Source organism: Vipera berus (genome assembly GCF_964194415.1).
Source record: "Vipera berus genome assembly, chromosome: 1".
Classification (NCBI taxonomy): Eukaryota; Metazoa; Chordata; class Lepidosauria; order Squamata; family Viperidae; genus Vipera; species Vipera berus.
Window position 1 is genome coordinate 1,752,262 of NC_138202.1, and position 24,024 is coordinate 1,776,285.

General features: G+C 50.9%; 2 protein-coding genes across 2 annotated transcripts in view; one reads left to right on the forward strand and one right to left on the reverse strand.

Annotated features, from left to right (window-relative positions):
- LOC308677033 (nicotinamide riboside kinase 2-like) overlaps positions 1-24,024 on the forward strand; it is an 828,951-nt gene that overhangs the window by 363,340 nt on the left and 441,587 nt on the right. The window lies entirely within an intron of this gene.
- Positions 1-24,024, reverse strand: part of RFX2 (regulatory factor X2) — a 62,101-nt gene that overhangs the window by 2,458 nt on the left and 35,619 nt on the right. The window contains exons 4-14 of the mRNA XM_081314813.1: positions 21,540-22,001; positions 20,484-20,558; positions 13,603-13,784; positions 11,691-11,810; positions 10,148-10,257; positions 8,326-8,444; positions 7,380-7,498; positions 6,684-6,835; positions 4,842-4,939; positions 1,985-2,134; positions 243-451 (exon numbers count right to left, since the gene is read on the reverse strand). Coding sequence (XP_081170939.1) covers positions 243-451; positions 1,985-2,134; positions 4,842-4,939; positions 6,684-6,835; positions 7,380-7,498; positions 8,326-8,444; positions 10,148-10,257; positions 11,691-11,810; positions 13,603-13,784; positions 20,484-20,558; positions 21,540-22,001 — 1,796 coding nt within the window. The remainder of the gene's footprint in view (positions 1-242; positions 452-1,984; positions 2,135-4,841; positions 4,940-6,683; positions 6,836-7,379; positions 7,499-8,325; positions 8,445-10,147; positions 10,258-11,690; positions 11,811-13,602; positions 13,785-20,483; positions 20,559-21,539; positions 22,002-24,024) is intronic.

Consider the following 24,024-nt stretch of genomic DNA (forward strand, 5'->3'; position numbering starts at 1 on the left):
TGTGTGTGTGTGTGTGTGTTTATATACATGGGTGTGGGCAGGGGTTCCAACTAAACGGCACAACGACATGCTTTTCCAAGGAAGAGAATCCGCTCCAAGCAGAAAGCTAGCAGATCAGACTGCAGGACCAGTCAGCTTCTCCACCCCTCGGGCCCACGTTTCCGCGCCGTGGTGCATGGCTCTCTGGTCCCCGGGGGAGGAGGGGGCGGGGGCGGGGGGGGGGGTCGAGGCAGAGGGCTTACCTGTAGAAGGACCACTTCAGCAGAAACTGCCGGGCCGCCCGGGGGAAGCTGGCCGCCCCCTCGTGCGGCTTCAGCACCTGGGTGACCACCTCGTCCAGCCATCTCGCCCACTGGTCCAAGGAGCTTTGCTGCTGCAACGTCACCTTGAAATCCTGCTCCAGTTTCTGCACCAGGCCCTCCTCGCACTGGCAGACCCAGGAGGCTTGCTCCTGAGGGGGGTGGGGAGGGGGAGAGGGGGGGAGAGACCCAGAGAAGATTGGAAGCTCAAGAGGAGACCTGTAGCTCAGGGCAGAACTGAGCCTTGAACTCAGTGCCCTCTGAGCTTGGTGCATTTCCTGCAGGTGTTTCATGACCCAACTAAGTAACGTCATCGGTGCGAGAAGGGAAGGGGGGTGGAGGAAGCAGAAGAGGAGGAGGAGGAGGAGGAGGAAGAGGAGGAGGAGGAGGAAGATTTGTGCTTAGATTGTAAGCCGCCCTGAGTCTTCGGAGAAGGGCGGGATATAAATGGGATTTTTTTAAAAAAAGACAATGAGGTCCTGGGTGATCTCTGAGCTTGGTGCTTTTCCTGCAGGTGTTTCATGACCCAACTAAGTAACGTCATCGGTGCGAGAAGGGAGGTGTGGGGGTAGAGGAAGCAGAAGAGGAGGAAGAGGAGGAGGAAGAGGAGGAGGAGGAAGACAATGAGGTCCTGGGTGATCTCTGAGCTTGGTGCTTTTCCTGCAGACTTTTTATTACCCAGCTAGGTAGCTGTCAATGCTGCTAACATCGAATGTTCTTGCTTGACAAGAGATGAAGAAGCAGCCATTTCATCTGTTAAACTTGTGCATTGCTTTAAGAGATTGGATTAAGGTTGGGAGGGGGGAAGAGGAGGATTGTTCCTCAAGGCCATCTGAAATTAAAGAAGATAAGAACTTGGAGGGTTGTCTAAGGGAAGAGAAACTAATTCTTTAAATTAATTGGAGAATGTGATTAATGACAAAATTAGAAAGGTGGAGAATTGTGTTTTAATATAGTGCAAGGGGTGGAGATTTCAGATTCCAGCTTCCTTCGAGCAAGCATTTGCTGGTGCATTAGGCTAATAAAGGACTTTTAAGGTAAACCATGCCTCAGAGTCACTTGAAAAGCCCAAACTTGACAGTAGCATCATCAGTACCAGGAAGGGGGGGGGGGGGAGGAAGGAGAAAGAGGAGGAGGAGGAGGAGGAGGAAGACAGTGGGGTCCTGGGTGAGTTTGGCAGTTTTCCTGCAGACGTTTCATTACCCAATGAGGTAGCATCATCAGCACTAGGGGGGAGGGGGGAGGAAAGGAGGAGGGAGGGAGGGAGGATGGGGGGGGGTCCTGGGTGATCTCTGAGCTTGGTGCTTCTCCTGTAGACTTTTCATTAGCCAACATGGTAACATCACGGCTTGCCAGCAACAGTGGGGAGTGTCGATTTTCCTCTTAGCAAGCTACTGTACCTAAACCGCCCAGCCCACACTCCCTAGCGTGGATGGTGTCACCTGGCTGGGTAACGAAACGTCCGCAAGAAAACTGCCACGCCCAAAACAGAGCAACCCCCTGCCCTAATTTCAAAACTCTAAACGTTTGTGCCAAAGAAAACTCTTTTTAAGTCTCGGGGGGCATCCGACAGAAGCGCCGGATGTGATTTCCCCCACCCCAGCGGCGTGCCCGTGGCCGCGAGGCACTCCGCCTCCCTGCTCCCCACCCCCCGGGAGACCCCCACCCCCAAGAGCTGGACGGACCTGGACGTTGGCAAAATCCACCCGGTTCAGGTCGCTGAGCATCTGGTTGATCTGCGAGGTGTTCTGGAGGACGGCCCGGGCGGCCTGGGCCAGGTGGTTCAGAGAGGTGTACCTGCGCAGGGTCTGGGCAAAGGCACTCACCACGCTCACCTGGGGGAAGAGAGCGCGTCAGGTGCCCCAGGTAGGAAGCGGGGGACAGGGAGGAGCCCCGGGGCCTCCTGTCAACCAGCAAAGGGACCCTCACGAAGCCACCCACCAGGATGTTTAAAATTGACATTGTAATTACTAGTCAAGGAGATTATAAAAACTAGTCAAGGAGAGAAGCAGGAAAAAGAAGCAATGGATGGAAACTAATCAAGGAGAGAAGCAACCTAGAACTAAGGAGAAACTTCCTGACAGTTAGAACAATTAACCAGTGGAACAACCTGCCTCCAGAGGCGGTGAATGCTCCAACACTGGAGGTTTTTAAGAAGAGACTGGCCAGCCATTTGTCCGAAATGGTACAGGGTTTTCTGCCTGAGCAGGGGGTTGGACTAGATGACCTCCAAGGTCCCTTCCAACTTATTATTATTATTATTATTATTAATTCAAAAGAAACTTTTTGTGTGTGTGGCCGAGATTTTGGGGGAGTGGGGGGGGGAAACGGAATCTTCGACTTTGGATGTGGGTGATTAGATAAAATTTGTCGTTACAGAAACGGCTCGTGCCTATCAAATACGGGGTGGTTGATAAGATCGATAACGTATCTCACCTCTGCCCCCTCCTCTCTTATTCCTGCTCCCTCACATCCCCACCCCACCCCCATCGTTCGAGTCGGGGCTGCGTATTTGGACTTTTGTAGTATTTTATTTATGCGGCTTCTAGGTTTTGTATAGTTTTATCTCGGTAATGCCGCAAGCCACCCGGAGTTACCCTGTGGTTAGAAACGGCTGGCCAACACACTTAACAAATAAATAAACGTAAAAGCAAACGTTGAGGCCGTGATCTCTTATTCTACTGCGCTGCTGAGCATCGGAGGTCAAGCCAACCTTTAGGGCTGGTCCCAAAGGGTTTTTTTTTTTACAGGAAGCAACTGGACTTCCTTGTTTTTCCTTTGAAGACGTTTCGCTTCTCATCGCAGAAGCTTCTTCAGCTCTGACTGGATGGTGGGGAAGGGGAGGATTTATACTCCTTGCAGACAGCCGGTCATTTGCATCCTTTTAGAGGGTCGTTGAGGCCATTTGAAAAGACCTCCTCTTCCTTCTTCCTCTTTTTTCTTTCCCTTTCCCGTATCCTTCACCTCTTCCTTTTTCTCCCCCTCCTCCTTTTTCTTTCTCTTTCTGTCTCTCTCTCTCCTCTCCTCCTCCTTTCCCTCCCACCTGCCTCCTCGTCTTCCTCTTTCCCTTCCACCCAAGGTGCTTTTTCAGGAGGCAAAGGGACTTTCTCTTTTTTCTTTCTGAAGACGTTTCGCTTCTCATCCCAGAAGCTTCATCAGCTCTGACTGGATGGTGGAGAAAGGGAAGGATTTAGACTCCTTGCAGACAGCTGGTCATTTGCATCCTTTTAGAGCAGGGGTGTCAAACTCAATTTCATTGAGGGCCGCATCAGCATTGCGGTTGCCCTCAGGGGGCCGGGTGGGTGTGGCCAGGGTGGGCGTGGCCTGCTGGGTGGGCGTGGCTAGAGTGCGTGTGGCCTACTGGGTGGGCGTGGCCAGCTCTACATCATTGGCATCAAGGGTGCCTATGGGGGCCTGGGCAGGAGTGGGACAGATCTGGGGGTCTCTGGCTGAAGGAGGGTCTCTGGGCCAGGGCCAAGGCAGTGGGGGCCGTTCCCTCACTCTTTCCAGGATGGCTTCGCGGGCCGCATGAAACCACTTCACAGGCCGGATCCGGCCCCCGGGCCTTGTGTTTGACATGTCTGTTTTAGAGAGTCCTTGAGGCCACCTGGAGGCTTGCCTGTGTCCTCAGGGTCAGCTGAGCGGTGCAAATGGGTGTGGAGCCTCCTTGGAACTGCCGAAAGGACCGTGTTGTACACTGGAGACTGACAAAGTCGTATCCCTCCCCTTCTGTTGAGGGAGGGTTGTTCAATTTTGACCTGCATGGCCTCTTGGACCCCTTTTCAAGCCAGCGGTCCTCTCTGTCCAAATGTGGACTTTGCTGCCTTCGCAAGAGCAGCCTTTGTCCTGCAAAGGCAGGCGGGTTGCTGACTCTGCTCCTGATAGGTTGGTTCCCCTCTGTTGTGCCAAGTGCTTGTGAAGGGGTTGTTTCGTTTCCCCAATGTCCCTGTAGTCTGCTTCAGTTGGAGATGCAGACAACACGAACTCGTCCCCAACAGCCTGCGCCCGTCTTCAACAGGGAAGGCACCCAGGGCAGAAAAAAACCCCATCCTGAAGGCTCCCCACCCATTGGCACCACTCAGGCGACCCCGGGGACACGGATAATCCTCCAGGCGGCCTCAACGACTCTCAGGGAGAGTACTAATGACCAGATGACTGCAAGAGTACAAATCCTTCCATTCTCCGCCATCCAGTCAGAGCCGAAGAGGCTTCTGACGTGAGAAGCGAAACGTCTTCAAAACAAAAAACAAAAAAAAGCAAGGAAGTCCAGTTGCCTCCTGGGAAAAAAAACAAAACACCTTTGGGACAACGGTGACCCGGAGGACGGAGAATCCCCACAGACCTTTATGGCTGGTCTTGGAGAACGGCTGACGCGCCAGAGGGCCGGGGAAGAAGGGGGCGCCCTGCAAACTGCACAGACTTGTGGGTTGGAATGTTGCTCCGGGGAGACCGCGGTGTCCACACACAAACACACACATACACACACACACAGAGACCTGGCCTGGGCGTGGAGGGGCTCTGCCTTGGTCTCTGCTTGCTTACCTTGCTCTGGACCACGGGCTGCGGGAACTCGCTCATGGCGCCCATCAGCCAGCCCTCCAGACTCTTGGCAAAGTTGCGGATGGCTTGGGTCAAGGTGCCTGCAGGGGAAGAGAACGGAGCGGCCTCAGCCGAGTCGGGGAGCCCCAACGGGGAGACTCTCACCCGACCCTTGGTGGAAGTTTCACGTCTGCCATCTTGGACTTTGGCCCAATGGCGGCCCACAAGAGGTGCTGCTGCAGAAAAAGGGAGCTTTGAGCCTGATCTATGGGCCTGATCTAGCCACTATCGAAATCCTTGCTTGTTGTGGCACTAGCCAGATTAAAGCTTGGACCGCTGGGAAGGCCAGCAGCATCCTAGAGAAGGTTTGCAGCTCAGCTGAGCTGGGTGGTTTTCTTGCAAACATTTCATTACTTAGCACCAGCACTAAGACTTATATACCGCTTCGCAGCGCTTTTAAAGCCCTCTCTAAGCACTTTGCAGAGTCAGCATATCTGCCCTCAACAATCTGGCTCCTCCTTTTACCGACCTCGGAAGGACGGAAGGCTGAGTCAACCTTGAGCTGGTCAGGATCGAACTGCTGGCCGTGGGCAGAGTCAGCCTGCAATGCTGCATTCTCACCACTGCGCCACCACAGGCTTAATGTTGAATTATTTGGGGCTGCTTAAATCATTTAAATTATTATCTCAATTATTGAATGAATGAATGAACGAACGAAGGAACGAACCTAACCAAGAAAATAAATATTTTGTATGCCGCTTTGTTGCTGCACTTATCGCCCGGTTCAAAACTTTGGCATCCCCATTTTCGGCTACACTTGCACACCCACAACTGAAAGCTGTGTGCAGTTTTCAGGAGACAGACCCAACCTGTAAATAGGTCATCGATTCACACAAGACGTCCCTGTCCGCGTTCAGCCATATTAAACTTGGCCTGCCTGGATTGTGGCGTTTCCGGCTTGCTGAGGATTGAGCTTCTAACCATTGCACCACCATGGCGCCACTTAATTAGGAAATATCTTAAGTGGGGGGGGTGGAAGAGAAGAGGAGGAGGAGGAGAATTGTGGGGTCCTTGTTGCTCACAGATGTTTCATGACCCAAGTAGGTGACATCATCAGAGCTAGAAGGGAGTGGGTTTTACTGTCTCTTTAGATACAAGTGGGTTGCCCTGTTAGTTAGTTAGGAGTATTGCTTTTCTCTTGGTAGTTCCTAGAACAGGCTATTTTCAGCAAGTCCAGAATACGCCAGAGAACTGTGCGAGACTCGAGACAAACCAGCCATCGACAGGCACAGAGAGATAAACAGCACGTACACACCGTTCAGAAAGCTAAAATGGAAACCACAAGACCAAAAGAGTGGCTGGGGAATTCTGGGAGTTGAAGTCCACCCATTTTACAGTAGCTGAGACTGAGAAACGCTGCCAGGGCAGGGAACCTGCCTTTCGGTAACCCCGAAGGGGGGTAACCCAGCCTTTGTCTAAACCCCTCCCCATCAAAGGAGAGCCTGCTGCCGCACCACCAAAGCAGTATTTTTCCACCGATGAACGGGGTTCCCCCCTCCCCCATTTAAACCCAGTTTTTTCTCCTGCCCTCTGGAACAACCGTGAGGGTTTTTTTCCCCAGACTCCCCGCTAAAAAGTTCTCCACGCATGGCCCAATCCCTTAGGAGCGGGAAGCTAAAACCGAAAAACGGCACAAAGGATTCGCGGAGAGTGAACGTAACCGAAAACTCCCCGGCGGCGGAGTTTGAGCTGAACGCGGAAGAGGCAGAGGGGCTTCGTGCCGAGCGTGGTAGGGAAAAGGGGGGGGGGAAGGCTTTGGCAAAGGACTTTGTCCCTTTCACGCACCGGGAACCGGCCGGAGGACGTCTGGGATCAGGATCTCCACCAGGGTTTGGTACAAGAGGTTGTCGCAGCTTCGCATCCAGGCCAGGATGAGCTCGTACTTGCAGAGGGCGATCAGCTTGCACCGTGGGAGGACGGCTTCGTAGGGCTCTTCGCTGCAAAGGGAAGGCAGGAGAGCCTTGTGGTCAAAGCAGCCTGGCTTCCCCCCGCCTCAGACTCCGTTCCCAGGCTCATCTCTGCGCCCCGGGCCCCCACGATTGCAGGGCGGGTTTGAAACTGGCACAGTCCTCGCCTTACAACCACTCCTTTAAGCGACCGTCCAAAGTGACGGCAGCGTTGAAAAATTAAGTGACTCTCACTAACATTTCTCACACTTAACGACCGTGGCAGCATCCCCGCGCTCACGGGATCAAAATTCAAGCCGACTCGTATTTATGACGGGTCGCAGCATCCCCGGGGGGGGGTCAAGTGACCCCCTTCAGCCACCTTCCGGCAAGCAAAGTCAATGGGGGAGGGGGGAAAGCCAGATTCGGTTAACAACCCTGTGACTCACTTAACGGCCGCAGCGAGTCGCTTACAAGAGTCTGGCGAGAAAGGCCGTTAAAACGGGGCAAAACCCGCTTAGCAACTGTCCTGCTTAGCAACGGGTACCTGGGGGAATTGCTGTCGTAAGTCGAGGCCACCTGCTCGTGGCGTTACCTGGAGGCCCCGAGGGTGCCGGTGCCCGTCCGGCCCGGAAGGGATTCAGAATTCCAGAAGGAATGCCAGAGTTTCTCCAGGAAGGGCAGCTGCAGGCTCATCACCACCTCGACGTTGGCCTGCAGGGACAGATGCCCCCCTCATCAGATCTAGATGGATTAATATTTATATGCTACCTATATGTAAGAGAGTAGGCCTACACATATGTTGTAGGGAGCATGTTTAAAATGTGTTAAGTACAGTATGTGTACATGTTGAGAGCAAGGAACTAAATTTCATTTCTAATGTGTGCCGTTGTGCCCAGAGTAAAAAAATGACAATAAAGGTCTATCTATCTATCTATCTATCTATCTATCTATCTATCTATCTATCTATCTATCTATCTATCTATCTATCATCTATCTATCATCTATTTGAATATCTATCTAATCTATCTATCTGCATATCTATTTGCATATCTATCTATCTATCTATCATCTATCTATCTATCATCTATTTGAATATCTATCTAATCTATCTATCTGCATATCTATTTGCATATCTATCTATCTATCTATCATCTATCTATCATCTATCTATCTATCTATCTATCTATCTATCTATCTATCTATCATCATCTATCTATCTATCTATCTATCTATTTGCATATCTATCTATCTATCTATCTATCTATCTATCTATCTATCTATCTATCTATCTATCATCTATCTATCTATCTATCTATCTATCTATCTATCTATCTATCTATCTATCTATTTGCATATCTATCTAATGTATCTATCTATCTGTATCTGTATCTGTCTGTCTGTCTGTCTGTCTGTGGTTGTGGGTCCCAGTGGGGGAGACTTAGAGAGAGAGAGATGCTGCCCCATGGCGAGGTAAATGGGGGGCCCCTCCCAGGCAGGTCCCCTCCAAAGGTGGTCCCCAGGGGGGGCGTGAGAATCACCTCGCAGTGCCGGCGGTAGAAGAGCTCCAGAGCCTGCAGGTCGCTGGCCTCGATCCCCTCCTGCAGGAGGACGGTTTCCGGATTCAGGACCGGGAATTCGGGCAGGACGTGAGTGACGTCTGCGGGACAAGGGGAAAAAAAAGAAAACCAGTTTGGGAGGGTTTTTTTTGTTTTGTGTACCACTGCAGGAATATGGGAAAAGCTCAGGGGGATCTTCAGCCAGCTCAGCACAGGCGCAACACTTCAAACCCACAAACACACCAAGGCAGAAGCTTGCCCACCCCAAGGACGAAACACCCAGACGCAAACTGAGCAACGTGGCGTGTGCAGTACAGTGCAGGGAGCCCGTGAAGATCTCTGCACTGGGGAAACGAAACAACCGCTTCACAAACGCTTGGCGCACCGGAGGAGAACCAACCCATCGGGAGCAGAGTCAGCAACCCGTCTGCCTTTACAGGACAAAGGCCGCTCTTGCGAAGGCAGCAAAGTCCACATTCTGGACAGAGAGGACCGGTGGCTTGAGAGGGGGGTCCAAATTGAACGGCCCTCTCTCAACGGGGGGTGGGGGGGTGGGATACGACACCGTCAATCTCCAGTGTACAACATGGTCCTTTCCGCACTTCCAAGGAGGCTCCACACCCATTTGCACCCCTCAGGTGACCTCGAGGACACAAACCTCCAGGTGGCCTCAACGGCTCTCTACAAGGATGCAAATGACCGGCTGTCTGCAAGGAGTATAAATCCTTCCATTTCCCCACCATCCGGTCAGAGCCGAAGAAGCTTCTGGGATGAGAAGCGAAACGTCTTCAAAGGAAAAACGAGGAAGTCCAGTTTCCTCCTGGAAAAAGCGTCCTTGGGATAACTATGACCTGGTTGACTGGAGAGTCTCCAGAGACGTGCACCACTGTTGTTATCAGGATCCGTACGAAGCGGTTCTGGTGAATGTGGCCAATTTTTTTATGCCGTCCGCAAAATTAGGCAGACGCTAACTGCCCACTGATAATCTACCACTCTTTGTTAATATGTTACAGCCGAGACCCAAATTTCCACTTTGCCTCATTTTAGGACCTTTCTTGCCACTGTTGTTAAGGGAATCGCTGCCGTCATGAACTTAGCAACGACACGGTCGTTAAGTGGATCTGGATTCCCCGTTGACTTTGCTTCTCGTGACCCTGGGACGCCGCAAAGCGTCATAAACACGAGTCAGCTGCCCAGCTCTGAATTTTGAACACGTGACCCTGAGGCAGGGGTAGGCAACCTTGGCTCTTTTAAGATTAGCTGGCTCAGGAATTCTGGGAGTTGAAGTCCACCAGTCATAAAAGAGCCCAGGTTGCCTACCCCTGCCCTGGGGGATGCTGCAACGGTCGTAAGCGTGAGGAACGGTCATAAGTCATTTTTTTTTCCCCAGTGCCTTCGTAACTTCGAACGGTCCCTCGACGGACGGCGGGATTAGCTGTGCTCCAAAGCTTTGCACAAATCCGCTCGCCGGCCTGGGTGCAAATTTATTTACGTATTAAATTTACACGCCGTCCACTTCCCAGGCCTGCCCCGTTCACGCCTTCAGCTTCCTGGGACACCCCCCCCCACACGCCCAACTCCGGAAGGCTTCTGCCAAAGCGGCTGCGTTTTTTCATCCCTCGGCTCGGCACGGGGAGAGGGGACGGCCGATAAATTTAATAAGTAATCAGAATCAGACAAAATCTTAAGTTGTTTTTTTTTTGGGGGGGGGGGGTTCCTGTGAAAGGAAGCTGGCGGCACACCAGGTTGAAGAGGCTGCCAGGAAGAGCGGCAGGGACTCGGATGCCCCGGAAACTCTTCTCACCGATGTACTGCTGGTGGTGCTGACACTGGGCAGCCACGGACTCCTCGGGGGTGGGGGAGCTGATGGCCCCCCCCTCAGTTGCGCCGTCCAACCTCTGGGAAGGCCGGTACCTGCAGAACGAAAGAGGGGCAAGAGCTGCTTTTACCTTGAGGAGCAGCGGCGGGGGCTTCTCAAGGGAGGAAGATTCACAGAGTCACCGAGCTGGAAAGGGACCTCGGAGGTCATCTAGTCCGACCCCCTGCCCGAGCAGGAGACCCTTACGGAATCACGGAATGACAGAGCTGGAAAGGGACCTTGGAGGTCATCTAGTCCAGCCCCCTGCCCGAGCAGGAGACCCTTACGGAATCACGGAATGACAGAGCTAGAAAGGGACCTTGGAGGTCATCTAGTCCGACCCCCTGCCCGAGCAGGAGACCCTTACGGAATCACGGAATGACAGAGCTGGGACCTTGGAGGTCATCTAGTCCGACCCCCTGCCCGAGCAGGAGACCCTTACGGAATCACGGAATGACAGAGCTAGAAAGGGACCTTGGAGGTCATCTAGTCCGACCCCCTGCCCGAGCAGGAGACCCTTACGGAATCACGGAATGACAGAGCTGGGACCTTGGAGGTCATCTAGTCCGACCCCCTGCCCGAGCAGGAGACCCTTACGGAATCACGGAATGACAGAGCTGGAAGGGACCTTGGAGGTCATCTAGTCCGACCCCCTGCCCGAGCAGGAGACCCTATACCATTTCAGACAAATGGTTGCCCATTCTCTTCTTAACAACCTCCACCCACAAGTTCTGGTGGCAAGCCGTTCCACGGGTTAATTGCCCTCACTGTTAGGAAATTTCTCCTTAGTTCCAGGTTGCTTCTCTCCTTGACGAGTTTCCACCCGTTGCTTCTTGTTCTGCCCTCTGTGTGGGCAATAGTATAACAGAATAACAGAGTTGGAAGGGACCTTGGAGGTCTTCTAGTCCGACCCCCTGCTCAGGCAGGAGACCCTATGCCTGTTTCAGACAGGTGGCTGTCCAACCTTGGCTGAAAAACTTCCAGCCATGGATCACCCGTGACTTCTGGTGGCAGGTTGTTCCACTGGTCAATTGGTCTCACGGTTAGGAAATTTCTCCTTGGTTCTAGGTTGGGTTCCCCTTGGATAAGTTTCCACCTGTTACTCTTTCTCCTGCCTTCAGGTGCTTTGGAAAGTAGGTTGATCCCTAGGTGTCTGTGTGTGAGAGTGTGTGTTTGTGTGTGTGTGTGGGGGGAACAGCTGGTCCGACGAAACTTCTGGAAGCTCCCAATTTCCTTGAGGGAAGCCGGGCACACACGGGCTTTCTGGCTGGAGTGATGGGGCTTGTAGTTGCACACCTGACCTACCATTTTGAGGAAGCCACCCTAAGAGCGTGAAATTACTTCTCTTCGGGCTCCGCGTCTTCGTCTCCTCCTGCCCCGGTTTGAAAGGCCTTCCGTCTTTCCAAACATCCCCGTTCCCCCGGGCAGTTCCACGAGGACTAGCAACTTGTCCCAGCCCAAGAGGTGTCGCTAAGGGCCGGGCTCCTACCTTTGCTTCTGGTGGGCTGGCTGCTGCCTCATGGCCATGTACTGGGCGTCTTCCTGCAGGCGGTTCAGGGGCGACTCCGGCTTGAGACGGATCCCGTAGTAATGGTACTTGGAGTTCCCCCTGCGGAGGATAATGGGCAACGGGTTACTTCCAAGGAGGGGAATGGGCTTCTGGGGTTTGATGGGGGAGAGGGCTCTGCAAATCCACCCCTCCCCACAAAAATCCTTCCCGGACGTTGGCCACCCCCCCCATCCCCACTTGGCAACAGGCTGGCGCCACCGAGGGTCTCGGCCTTGGTGCTCTTGACTTACAACCACTTGTTCGAAGTTACGACTGAAAACAAAGTGGCCTATGAACTGATCTTTCCCCACTTATAGGACCGTGGCGGCATCCCTGCGGTCACGTGATGAAAAATTCGGGCGCTCGGCTCCTATTTATTAACTGTTTATTGTTATTGTTGTTGTTAAATTCATTGGCTGCTTCTTTCGCCATGCTACTCGAGGGCTGTTAAAAACTATAAACCCTAACACACACCCCCACCAAAAAATAAAATAAAAAATAAAAAGGAAGTTTAAACAAAGCGTTGCGGCGTCCTGGGATCACCCAATCGCCATTTGCGACCGCCCCCCCCGTCCCCAGGCCGGCTTCCGAATAGGAAAAATCAGTGGGGGAAGCTGGATTCGCTTAACGACTGCACGATTCGCTTAACAACTGCATGCGATTCGCTTGACATCCCTGGCCAAAAAGGTTGCGAAATGGGGTGTGTGTGTGTGTGTGTGCGCGCGACTCACTTAACAAGTGTCTCGCTTAGCCGCGGAAATTTTGGTGCCGATTGCGGTCGTTGAGTCGACCACATTTGGAGGCCGAAAAGATCTCAGGAGCTCCCCCCGCTGGACAGATTGGACTCCTGCAGTCTCCATCCTCGTTACCCTCTTCCTCCTGGAGGGGGCGCCATGACATCAGGCCCCCTTCTGATGAAATCATCGTGCAAGTGACACGATGATGCCCACGAGGGTTTAGAAGACACGACCCCCCCTGCCTTGACCTGCACTTTCCCACAGTTCCCTGCAGCAAAGGCCGGGAAATCCTTCTGGAAAAGCAGCTCGGAAGCCGTAGAAAAAGGCTTTTAAAAAATAGGCTGGTACAGAAGCAGAAAAGCACCCTGAATGGCTCGCAAAACAGCACCCACAACCCAGCTCGGCCTTTCTGGGCTTGGAGCTACTAAATATCCAGTGGTGGTGCTGGTCAAAAAGGGCAAGATGGCAGCTGCCGAAGGGGCGGGGTTTCCCTGAGGAAGTGGACCGCCCCCAAATATCCAGGGTCTCTCCCCGGCTGCCAACCCTTGCCAGACCGGAATGGGACAATTCGCCGCAGCCAACCCACTGTGGCCAACTCGCTGTGGGACAATTCAACAAATTCAATTTAATTAAGAGCCTTGGTGGAGCAGTGGGCTAATGCCTCCTTAAGTAACACCAGCTGCCTGCAATTAGTGCAGGTTCGAGTCCCACCAGGCTCAAGGTTGACTCAGCCTTCCATCCTTCCCAGGTAGGTAAAATGAGGACCCAGATTGTTGGAGGCAATTAAGCTGACTTTGTAATAATGCCGCTTGGGGGGGGCGAAAGCCCTAATAAGCAGGCATATACATAGAATGAAGGCTATTGCTAAGCACATTGATTTGTGCTTCTTAGATTGTAAGCCGCCCTGAGTCTTTGGAGAAGGGTGGGATATAAATGGGATTAAAAAAAAATTATTTAAAATAATTTTTAAAAAAAACTTCTTAATTTTTGCCATTTCATTCCGTCCCTCCTTTGGCACCCGTTTTTTAGCGATTCTATCCCACTAATATCTGTCTTTGATATTAGTGCCGCTCTTGTCCCGCAGCGAGTCGTCCCATACACCCCCCCTTGCAGACCTGGTGCCCAGCCGACGCGTCCTCAGGCCCATGAAGACCGAGCGGATCAGCTTCCCGAAAGAAGCGGCGTTCACCGGATCCAGCTTGTGCTCCTGGCAGTGACGCAGGTAATGGTTGTAGAGAGAGCTGCGTGGCAGGCTGACCCCTTCCGCCGTCTCGTAGTTGTCCAGCAGCCACTGCAACTGCTTGGAGGAAGGGGAGACGGGGTGAGAGAGGGGAGGGGAGGAGAAGGGAAGAGAAGAGAGAAAAAAGAGAAGAGAGAAAAAAGAAGAGAAAAAAGAAACGAGGAAAGAGAAAAAAGAGAAGAGGAGAGAAAAGAGAAAAGAGAAAAAAGAAGAGAAAACAGACACGAGGAAAGAGAGAAAAGAGAAGAGAAAGATAAAAGAGAGAGAAAAGAGAGAAAAGAGAAAAGAGAGAAAAGAGAAAAGACAGAAAAGACAGAAAAGAGAAAAAAAGAAAAGAGAAAAGAGAAAAAAGAGAGAAAAGAGAAGAGAGAAAAGAGAAAAAAGAAAAGAGAAAAAAGAAAAGAGAAAAAAGAGAGAAAAGAGAAGAGAGAAAAGAGAAAAAAGAAAAGAGAAAAAAGAAAAGAGAAAAAAGAGAGAAAAGAGAAAAGAGAGAAAAGAGAGAAAAAAGAAGAGAAAAGAGAAAAAAGAGAGAAAAAAGAAGAGAGAAAAGAGAAAAAAGAGAAAAGAGAAAAAAGAGAAAAAAGAAGAGAAAAAAGAGAGAAAAGAGAAGAGAGAAAAGAGAAAAAAGAAAAGAGAAAAGAGAAAAAAGAGAAAAGAGAAAAAGGAGAAAAAAAAAAAGAGAGAAAAGAGAAAAAAGAGAGAAAAGAGAAAAGAGAGAAAAGAGAGAAAAAAGAAGAGAAAAGAGAAAAAAGAGAGAAAAAAGAAGAGAGAAAAGAGAAAAAAGAGAAGAGAAAAGAGAAAAAAGAGAGAAAAGAGAAGAGAGAAAAGAGAAAAAAGAGAAGAGAAAAGAGAAAAAAGAGAGAAAAGAGAAGAGAGAAAAGAGAAAAAAGAGAAGAGAAAAGAGAAAAAAGAGAAAAGAGAAAAAAGAGAGAAAAAAGAAAAGAGAAAAGAGAAAAGAGAGAAAAGAGAAAAGAGAAAAGAGAGAAAAAAGAGAGAAAAAAGAGAAAAGAGAAAAAAGAGAAAAAAGAAGAGAAAAAAGAGAGAAAAAAGAAGAGAGAAAAGAGAAAAAAGAGAAGAGAAAAGAGAAAAAAGAGAAAAGAGAAAAAAGAGAGAAAAAAGAAAAGAGAAAAGAGAAAAGAGAGAAAAGAGAAAAGAGAAAAGAGAGAAAAAAGAGAGAAAAAAGAGAAAAGAGAAAAAAGAGAAAAAAGAAGAGAAAAAAGAGAGAAAAAAGAAGAGAGAAAAGAGAAAAAAGAGAAGAGAAGAGAGAAAAAAGAAAAGAGAAAAAAGAGAAAAAAGAGAGAAAAAAGAGAAAAGAGAAAAAAGAGAAAAAAGAAAAGAGAAAAAAGAGAGAAAAGAGAAAAGAAAGAGAGAAAAGAGAAAAAAGAAGAGAAAAAAGAAAAAAGAGAAGAGGAGAAAAAAGAGAAAAGAGAAAAAAGAGAAAAAAGAAAAGAGAAAAAAGAGAGAAAAAAGAAGAGAGAAAAGAGAAAAAAGAGAAGAGAAAAGAGAAAAAAGAGAAAAGAGAAAAAAGAGAGAAAAAAGAAAAGAGAAAAGAGAGAAAAGAGAAAAGAGAAAAGAGAAAAGAGAGAAAAAAGAGAGAAAAAAGAGAAAAGAGAAAAAAGAGAAAAAAGAAGAGAAAAAAGAGAGAAAAAAGAAGAGAGAAAAGAGAAAAAAGAGAAGAGAAGAGAGAAAAAAGAAAAGAGAAAAAAGAGAAAAAAGAGAGAAAAAAGAGAAAAGAGAAAAAAGAGAAAAAAGAAAAGAGAAAAAAGAGAGAAAAGAGAAAAGAAAGAGAGAAAAGAGAAAAAAGAAGAGAAAAAAGAAAAAAGAGAAGAGGAGAAAAAAGAGAAAAGAGAAAAAAGAGAAAAAAGAAGAGAAAAAAGAGAGAAAAAAGAAGAGAGAAAAGAGAAAAAAGAGAAGAGAAAAGAGAAAAAAGAGAAAAGAGAAAAAAGAGAGAAAAAAGAAAAGAGAAAAGAGAGAAAAGAGAAAAGAGAGAAAAAAGAGAGAAAAAAGAGAAAAGAGAAAAAAGAGAAAAAAGAAGAGAAAAAAGAGAGAAAAAAGAAGAGAGAAAAGAGAAAAAAGAGAAGAGAAGAGAGAAAAAAGAAAAGAGAAAAAAGAGAAAAAAGAGAAAAAAGAAAAGAGAAAAAAGAGAGAAAAGAGAAAAGAAAGAGAAAAAAGAGAAAAGAGAAAAGAGAAAAAAGAAAAGAGAAAAAAGAGAGAAAAAAGAAGAGAGAAAAGAGAAAAAAGAGAAGAGAAAAGAGAAAAAAGAGAGAAAAAAGAAAAGAGAGAAAAAAGAAAAGAGAAAAAAGAAGCGAAAAAAGAAAAAAGAGAAGAGAAAAGAGAAAAGAGAAAAAAGAGAAAAGAGAAAAAAGAGAAAAAAGAAAAGAGAAAAAAGAGAGAAAAGAGAAAAGAAAGAGAAAAAAGAGAAAAAAGAAAAGAGAAAAAAGAGAGAAAAAAGAAGAGAGAAAAGAGAAAAAAGAGAAGAGAAAAGAGAAAAAAGAGAGAAAAAAGAAAAGAGAAAAAAGAGAGAAAAGAGAAAAGAGAGAAGAGAGAAAAAAGAAGAGAAAAGAGAGAAAAGAGAAAAGAGAGAAAAAAGAAAAGAGAAAAAAGAGAAAAAAGAGAGAAAAGAGAAAAAAGAGAAAAAGAGAAAAAAGAAAAGAGAAAAAAGAGAAAAAAGAGAAGAGAAAAGAGGGAAAAAAGAGAGAAAAGAGAAAAAAGAGAAAAAAGAGAGAAAAAAGAAAAGAGAAAAGAGAAGAGAAAAGAGAAGAAAAAAAAGAGAGAAAAGAGAGAAAAGAGAGAAAAGAGAAAAAAGAGAAAAGAGAAAAGAGAAGAAAAAAAAAAAAGAGCAGGCCGGATCAGAGGCTGGACCGTCCGAAAGAGGAGCTGACCAGCTCTGGACTTATCCAAAGCCCGGAGGCGGCTGGCATCTCAGTCTCCTGGGGGGGAGGAGGAGGGGGGGGTCACCTTCCGGGCTCCCCCCATCGACCAGACCCCCCTTTTCACCCTCCGCCCGCCCCCCTCCCTCCCAGGGGCCGTGCCCCACTCCGCAGGACGAGGCTGGGAACATCCGTCTGGACCGGTGGTGGACAGAGCGTAGTAGTGGGGGCTCTCGAATTACAAGAGTTTACTTAGTGAGCGTTCCAAGTTACAACGGCAATGAAAAATAGTAACCTATGACCGTTTTTCACAGCATCCCCCTGGTCACGTGATCAAAAGTCAGACGCTTGGCAACCGGTTTGTATTTATGACGGTTGCCGTGTCCCGGGGTCCCGGGATCCTCTTTTGTGACCTTCTGACAGGCAAAGTCAATGGGGAAGCTGGATCCACTTCACAACCGGGTGACTAATTTATCAACTGCGGCGATTCACTTAATAGCCGTGGCAAGGAAGGTCGTAAAATGGGGGCAAATCTCCACTTAACAAATGTCTCACTTAAGAACAGAAATTTTGGGCCCAATTGCGGTCGTAAATCGAGGACTAACTATATTGTAGGCCAGGGAGGAATTCTGGGAGTTGAGGTCCGTAAGTCATCAAAGGGCCAGGTTTGAAGGCCCCTGTTGTAGGCAATCTCTGCCTTCCACTGCCAGCAGTTCGATCCTGACCGGCTCCAGGTCGACCTCCGTCCTTCTGAGGTCGGTAAAACGAGGACCCAGATTGCTGGGGACAAAGATGCTGACTCTGTAAACCGCTTCAACCCCGTGGAGAAGTGGTCCCCAACCTTTCCACCTTGGCGGCCCTCCCCGCCGCGGGCGGGGGGAGCGTGTGGATGGCAGGTGTATGTCCGCATGCCTTCCGTTCACACGCAAGCAGAAGGGCCCACCGCTCGTGCGAGTGGAGCTTTGCCCGTGCGCGACTGCCCGTCGTCCGTGCAACCTTGTTTGATGCAGGCCACGGCCAGGGCGTTGGGGACCCTTGCCGTGGAGTAGCTGATGTTCCCCACCACCACCAATGCATCCCACCAACCCAGCAGAGGCTGGGCGTAGTAGCTGAGCCTCAGGGGCGAAGGGAAGGGGGAGGCAGGCGCAAGAGCAGAGAAAGAGGCAGGGGTCCCCGAGTGAGGAAGAGAGAAGGCCAAAAGTGGTGGGGGGCTCCTGAGTAGGAAAGGGGGGGCTGTTAGAAGCCAAGAGGAAAGAGACGAGGCCGCGGAGGCGTCTCTCCGGCTTGATGTCAGGGCCAACGGAGACAGGCAGGTGTCACGGCTGACTCACTACGCAGCCCTGTTTGAAAAAAAACCCTACAACTGTAAGTGGGGGGGGGAGCTAATAATAATAATAGCAATAATAGTAGTAAGGTAAAGGTAAAGGTTCCCCCGCACATGCGTGCTAGTCGTTTCCGACTCTAGGGGCCGGTGCTCATCTCCGTTTCAAAGCCGAAGAGCCAGCGCTTGTCCGAGGACGTCTCCGTGGTCATGTGGCCGGCATGACTAGACGCCAAAGGCGCACGGAACACTGTTACCTTCCCACCGTAGCGGTCCCTATATTTCTACTTGCATTTTTACGTGCTTTCGAACTGCTAGGTTGGCAGAAGCTGGGACGAGTAACAGGCGCTCACTCTGCTACGCGGCACTCGGGATTCGACCCGCTAAACTGCTGACCTTCTGATCGACAAGCTCAGCATCCTAACCCACTGAGCCACCACGTCCCTAATAGTAGTAGTAGTGGTAGTAGTAGTAGTAATAATAATAATAATAATAATAATAATAATAATAATAATAATAATAATAATAATAATAATAATAATGTTGGAAGGGACCTTAGAGGTCATCTATGGTCCCTTCCAACATCATCATCATCATCATCATTATTATTAGCCCCCCCCCACTTGCAGTTGTAGTTTTTTGGGTTTTTTTGCAAACGGGGCTGCATAGCGAGTCAGCCATGACACCTTGGGAGGGAACTCTGGAATGCAAACTTCCTGACAGTTGGCACAATTAACCAGTGGAACCACCTGCCTCCAGAAGCGGTGAATGCTCTTAACACTGGAAGTTTTCAAGAAGGGGCTAAGCAGCCATTTGTCTGACATGGTACAGGGTTTCCTGCCTGAGCAGGGGGTTGGACTAGATGACCTCCAAGGTCCCTTCCAACATTATTATTATTATTATTATTATTATTATTATTATTATTATTATTATTATTATTATTATTATTATTATTATTATTATTATTGTGTGTTCCGCCTGGAAGCCTCAGACAGACCCAGCAACGCAAGGCCATCGGCTGGGAACCTCCGCGGCAGACAGGCCAAAATAAAAGCGGAGGCCACCAGTTGGTGGACAAGGCACAGCGGGAGACCCAGGGGCGAAAGCGAAAGTTCCCCCAGGTTGCGGTGGTGGGAAAAGGCCAGCCCTGGAATGCTTCCTCCTTCTGGAGGGAGGCGGAGTCTTCGGCAGAGTTGTACTCTCGGTCAAATGGGAAACCAAAATGTCCCAGGAATCGGTTTTGCGGTCGAAGCGCCTGGACAGCGGGCGTCCTTCCATCGGACCCCGGGAAGAGCGAGGCCGGTCTCCCGGATGGGAGGGGGAATCCAAGCCCAGGGATGGCTCTGTTCTCCTTCCCAAAGCACTGAGGACGGTCCCTAGTCGGGTCACGAAAAGGTCTGCAGGGGGACCACCCAGCTCAGAGAGCACCAAAGACGACTCTTCCCTTTCTCCTCCTCTTCCACTGCGAAAAACTACACTCCCTTCTAGCGCTGACGACGTTACCTAGCTGGGTCCTGAAACGTCTGCAAGAGATCCGCCAGGCTCAGAGATCAATAAAGAGCCCACAATCCCCCTGCTCTTCTCCGCAAGCCCCACTCCCTTCTTGCACGGATGACGTTCCCTAGCTGGGCAAGGAAACGTCTGAAAGGAAGCCACGCAGTTCAGAGATCACCAAGGACCCCACAGTCCTCCTGCTCCTCCTCCTAGACCTCAAAGTCTTCCTCCTCCTCCTCCTCCTCCTCCTCTTCCTCCCTGCAAATCGCACTGCCTAGTAGGACTGATGATGTTCCCTAGCTGGGTCATGAAACGTCTGAAAGGAAACCACTCAGTTCAGAGATCATCAAGGACCCACAGTCCTCCTCCTCCTCCTCCTAGACCTCAAAGTCTTCCTCCTCCTCCTCCTCCTCCTCCTCCTCCTTCCCCCTGCAAATCACACTGCCTAGTAGGACTGATGTTCCCTAGCTGGGTCATGAAACGTCTGCAAGAAAGCTACCCGGCTCAGACAGCACCAAGGACCCCACTGTCATCCTCCTCCTCCTCCTCCTCCTCCTCCTGCTCTCCGCAAACCCCCTCCCTCCCTTCTAGCACTGATGACGTTCCCTAGTTGGGTCATGAAACGTCTGGAAGGAAACCACCCAGCTCAGAGAGCCCCGTCGAGAATTCCACCCTGAACTACGAATCTTCTTCTTCTTCTCTTGCTAAGACTCAGCAGCTGAAGGACGAGGGCCAAGGACCAGATGCGCCAGCCCAGCAGCGCAGACGCAACAACAGATCCCTGGGGCTGACTTGGCTAATGGCGGCTTCCCCTTCTGCTTGTCGGGGGCTTCTGGCCCGGCCTGATAGGAGGGGTCCACCTTGACCCAGGACTTTGGCCACGGGTCCGGCTGGGCAGCCAAAAGAGGTTGGCTTCCAGGACATCTGCCTAAGCCACGGGTGGCATCGGCCCCTGGCCCACGCCAGCCCACCCTGGGTGACACTCCTCCTCCTCCTCCTCCTCCTCAGGGGCCGGGGGTGGGGTGGGGAGATGGGGGAGGGGGGGAGGGGGGGAGGACAATCCAAACTTACATGGCTGTTCAGGAGGGCGCTTTTGTGCGACGTAATGCCTTCGTTTTTTTGGAGGTTTTCAATGGCCATTTCGAGCTAGCCAAAGGAAGGCGGGCGGAGAGAGAAAGAGAAACAGGGAGAGAAAAAGCAAATCAGACACGGGGCATTGGCACCAGAGCTGCCCTCCAGGGGGGTGGGGGTGGGGTGGGTGGGGTGGGTTTCTCCCCCAAACGGGCCAAGCGAAACGTCGGAAGGGAGCAGAGGGTTAGTGTGTCAGAGAGACGAGGGCAGGGCGCAGCCTGGCATGCAAAGGACGCCACGCGGCACGGCAGCAAAGGAAAAAGGACGGGGACGGGGGGGGGAGGGGGGAGAACGGAGGAAGGGGGGGGCATCTGCTTGCGACTTGCACAGAGGGCCAAGTTTCTAGCCCTCGGGGATTTCAAAAGGCCATCGTTTCCCAGGAGTCAAGCGCGACTTCCCAGGGATTTCGTTCTGTAGCAACATTTCTGTGGTCCTCTTGGCGACGCAGCCAAAGTGGTTGCCCGGGGCTCGGTCACCACTCTGGTTTAGCCAACAGATCCGGGGACACCTTACAGGGGTGGCGCTCTCTCAGCCGGGTGGTTTTTCTTGCAGACGTTTCGTGAGCAAAACACTGATGATGTGACCTAGCTGGGCCATGAAACGTCTGCAAGAAAAGTACCCAGCTCAGACAGCAACAAGGACCCCACAGTTGTCCTCTGCTCCTCCTCCTCCTATACCTCCTCCTCCTCCTCCTCCTCCACCACCACCTCCTCCTCCTCCTCCTCCTCCTCCTCCCTGCCAATCACTCCCCCTAGTAGGACTGATGACGTTCCCTACTTGGGCCATGAAACGCCTGCAAGAAAACTACCCAGCTCAAACAGCACCAAGGACGTCAACACTTCCACCCTTAGCCACAACCTTTCTTCTCATGCTAAATCTCAACATTTTCTCAACGCTGGGATGTGCAATCGGGAAGGTGCGCCCCTCCCGCCAACCCACCCCACCCCCGGTGCCCGGCTGGGACGGAGGCCTCCCCCCCCAGGACCCTCGACCTACCGTGGCCGGAGAGGAGCGGGAGGTGTGCGACAAGGTGTGCCGGGCGTTCTCCATCCCGCCGTGGATGAGATAGGTGCCGGAGCTGGTGACGATCTGGCTGCTGCCCCCGCCGCCGTCCAGGGCCAGGCCCACCATGCCGTGGGCGGGGAGGGCGGTGGGGGAGGAGGAAGCCCCCGGGCTCGCCTGAGCGCTGCCCCCCTGCGCCTCAAAGTAGGCCGTGGTGCTTCCAGGGGCGTAAATCTGGGCCTCGGGGTTGTAGGTGTAGGTGGCGCGCCTGTCGGGAAGGAGAGGAGACAAAGAGGAGGAGAGGAGCTCCCTGAGCCTGCGGAACAGACCGACACTGGGACTGAGGCTGCCGAGAGCGGGGGGGGGGCACCCCTCCCCCCAGGCGGGGATTGTCCACCCCTCCGGTTCTCTCGGAGGGATCCCGTCTCCCAGACCAGTGTCCGGGCGGCCCTTGGCTTACGACTATAATTGAGACAACATTCCCGTTGTTAAGTGAAACACTTGTTAAGTGACTTCTCTCCCTCCCTTTCTTGCCTCTTTCCTCCTGTTCTCCCTCTTTCTTCCTTCTTTTCCTTCCCTCTCTCTTTCTGTTCTTCCTCCTTTCCTTCCTCTCCCTCCCTCTTGTCTCTTTCCTTCTTCCTTTCCTCTCTCCCTCCCTCTCCCCTCTTTCCTTGTTCTACCCTTTCTTTCTTCCTTCCCTTTCCTTGTTCTTCCTCCTCTCCTCCCTCCCTCCCTCCCTTTCTTCTCTCTTTCCTTCTGTTCTCCCTCCTTCTTCCTTTCCTTTTTTCTTCCTCCTTTCCTCCCTCCCTCTTCCCTCCTGTTCTCCTTCCCTCCCCTTCCCCCTCCTTTCCTTCCTTCCCTCTCTCCTCCTGTTCTTCCTCCTCTCCTCCCTCCCTCCCTTTCTTCTCTCTTTCCTTCTGTTCTCCCTCCTTCTTCCTTCCCTCTTTTTTCTTCCTCCTTTCCTCCCTCCCTCTTCCCTCCTGTTCTCCTTCCCTCCCCTTCCCCCTCCTTTCCTTCCTTCCCTCTCTCCTCCTGTTCTTCCTCCTTTCCTCCCTCCCTCCCATTTTACGAATTTTCTGGCTACCGTTGTTAAGTGAATCACTGCCATTGTTAAGCGAGGAACACGGTAGTTAAAGGAATCCGACGTTCCCCTTGAACTTTGCTGGTCACAAGGGGGTCAGGTGAAACCCCCCCCCTCTTCCCGGGACACTGCAACCGTCGTTAATACGAGTCAGTTCCCCAGCTTCTGAATTTTGATCACATGACTGCGGGGATGCGGCGAGTGGAAAACAATGGACGTCAGTCCCTTCTTCCCACTGCCGTTATAACTCTGAGCGGTCACTCAAGATACGGTTGTAAAGGCAGGACCACAAGTACGAGTCGGTCGCCCAGCTTCTGAGTTTGGGTGAGTGTGACCGCGGGGACGCTCCGCCAGTCCTAAGTGTGAAAGATGGCCGCAAGTCACTTTTTCCCCCAATCTTGTTGTAACTTTGAACGGGCACTAAACAAGCTGTTGTAAGTTGAGGATGACCTAGATCTCAATCTTGGGAATTCCCAGAATTCCCCAGCCAGCGTCGCCAGACTCACCGGAAAAGCTGGACCCTCCCTCCCTCCCTCCCTCCCTTGTTCTCCATTCCTTCTTCCCCACCTAGTTTGCCCCCCTGGAAGTAATTAAGGGTCTAAGAAGCCTTCTTCCGCCTCCCACCCACCCACCCACAGCGCCAGCCCCACGAGGTAGACCAGAGCAGGAGATGGGAGTCTTGTTAGCAAATCTTGCTAGGCTGGCGGTGCCTCCCCAGTGAGTGGAGAGGACCCTCCTTCCCCCCCCCACTCCCGAATCCCTTCTGGTCCCCCCCTTCTTTCCCGGGAGCGCCCGGGATCTTAAGGGACGTTTCAGCCTCCTTGAGCTGTCCAGATGGGTTCTGAAGGTTGGCTTAAAGGCCGTCTCCCTGGCTCTTTGCACCCAGAGTCTAAACCTGGCAGAGAAAATTGGAGAGAAAGAGAGGGGGGGGAGAGGGAGAGAGAGAGGGGAATGAGAGAGAAAGGAAGAGACGGGGAGAGAGGGAGGAGAGAATGAGAGAGGGGGAGAGAGTGAGGGACAGAGAAAGAGAGAGAGAGGAGAGAGGGAGAAAAAATAGGGAGAGCGAATGAGAGAGGGGGAGAATAAGAGAAAGAGAGAGAGAGGGAGAGAGAGAGGAGAGGGAGGGAGAGGGGGAGAAAATGAGAAAGAAAGAAAGAAAGAAAGAAAGAAAGAAAGAAAGAAAGAAAGAAAGAAAGAGGGAGAGAGAGGAGAGAGGGGGAGAGAATGAGGGAGAGAGAGAAGGGAGAGAGAGGGAGAGAGAGAGAGAGAGAGGAGGAGAGAATGAGAGAGGGAGAGAGAGAGAGAGGAGAGAGGGGGAGAGAATGAGGGAGAGAGAGAAGGGAGAGAGAGGGAGAGAGAGAGAAGAGAGGGGGAGAGAATGAGAGAGGGGGAGAAAGA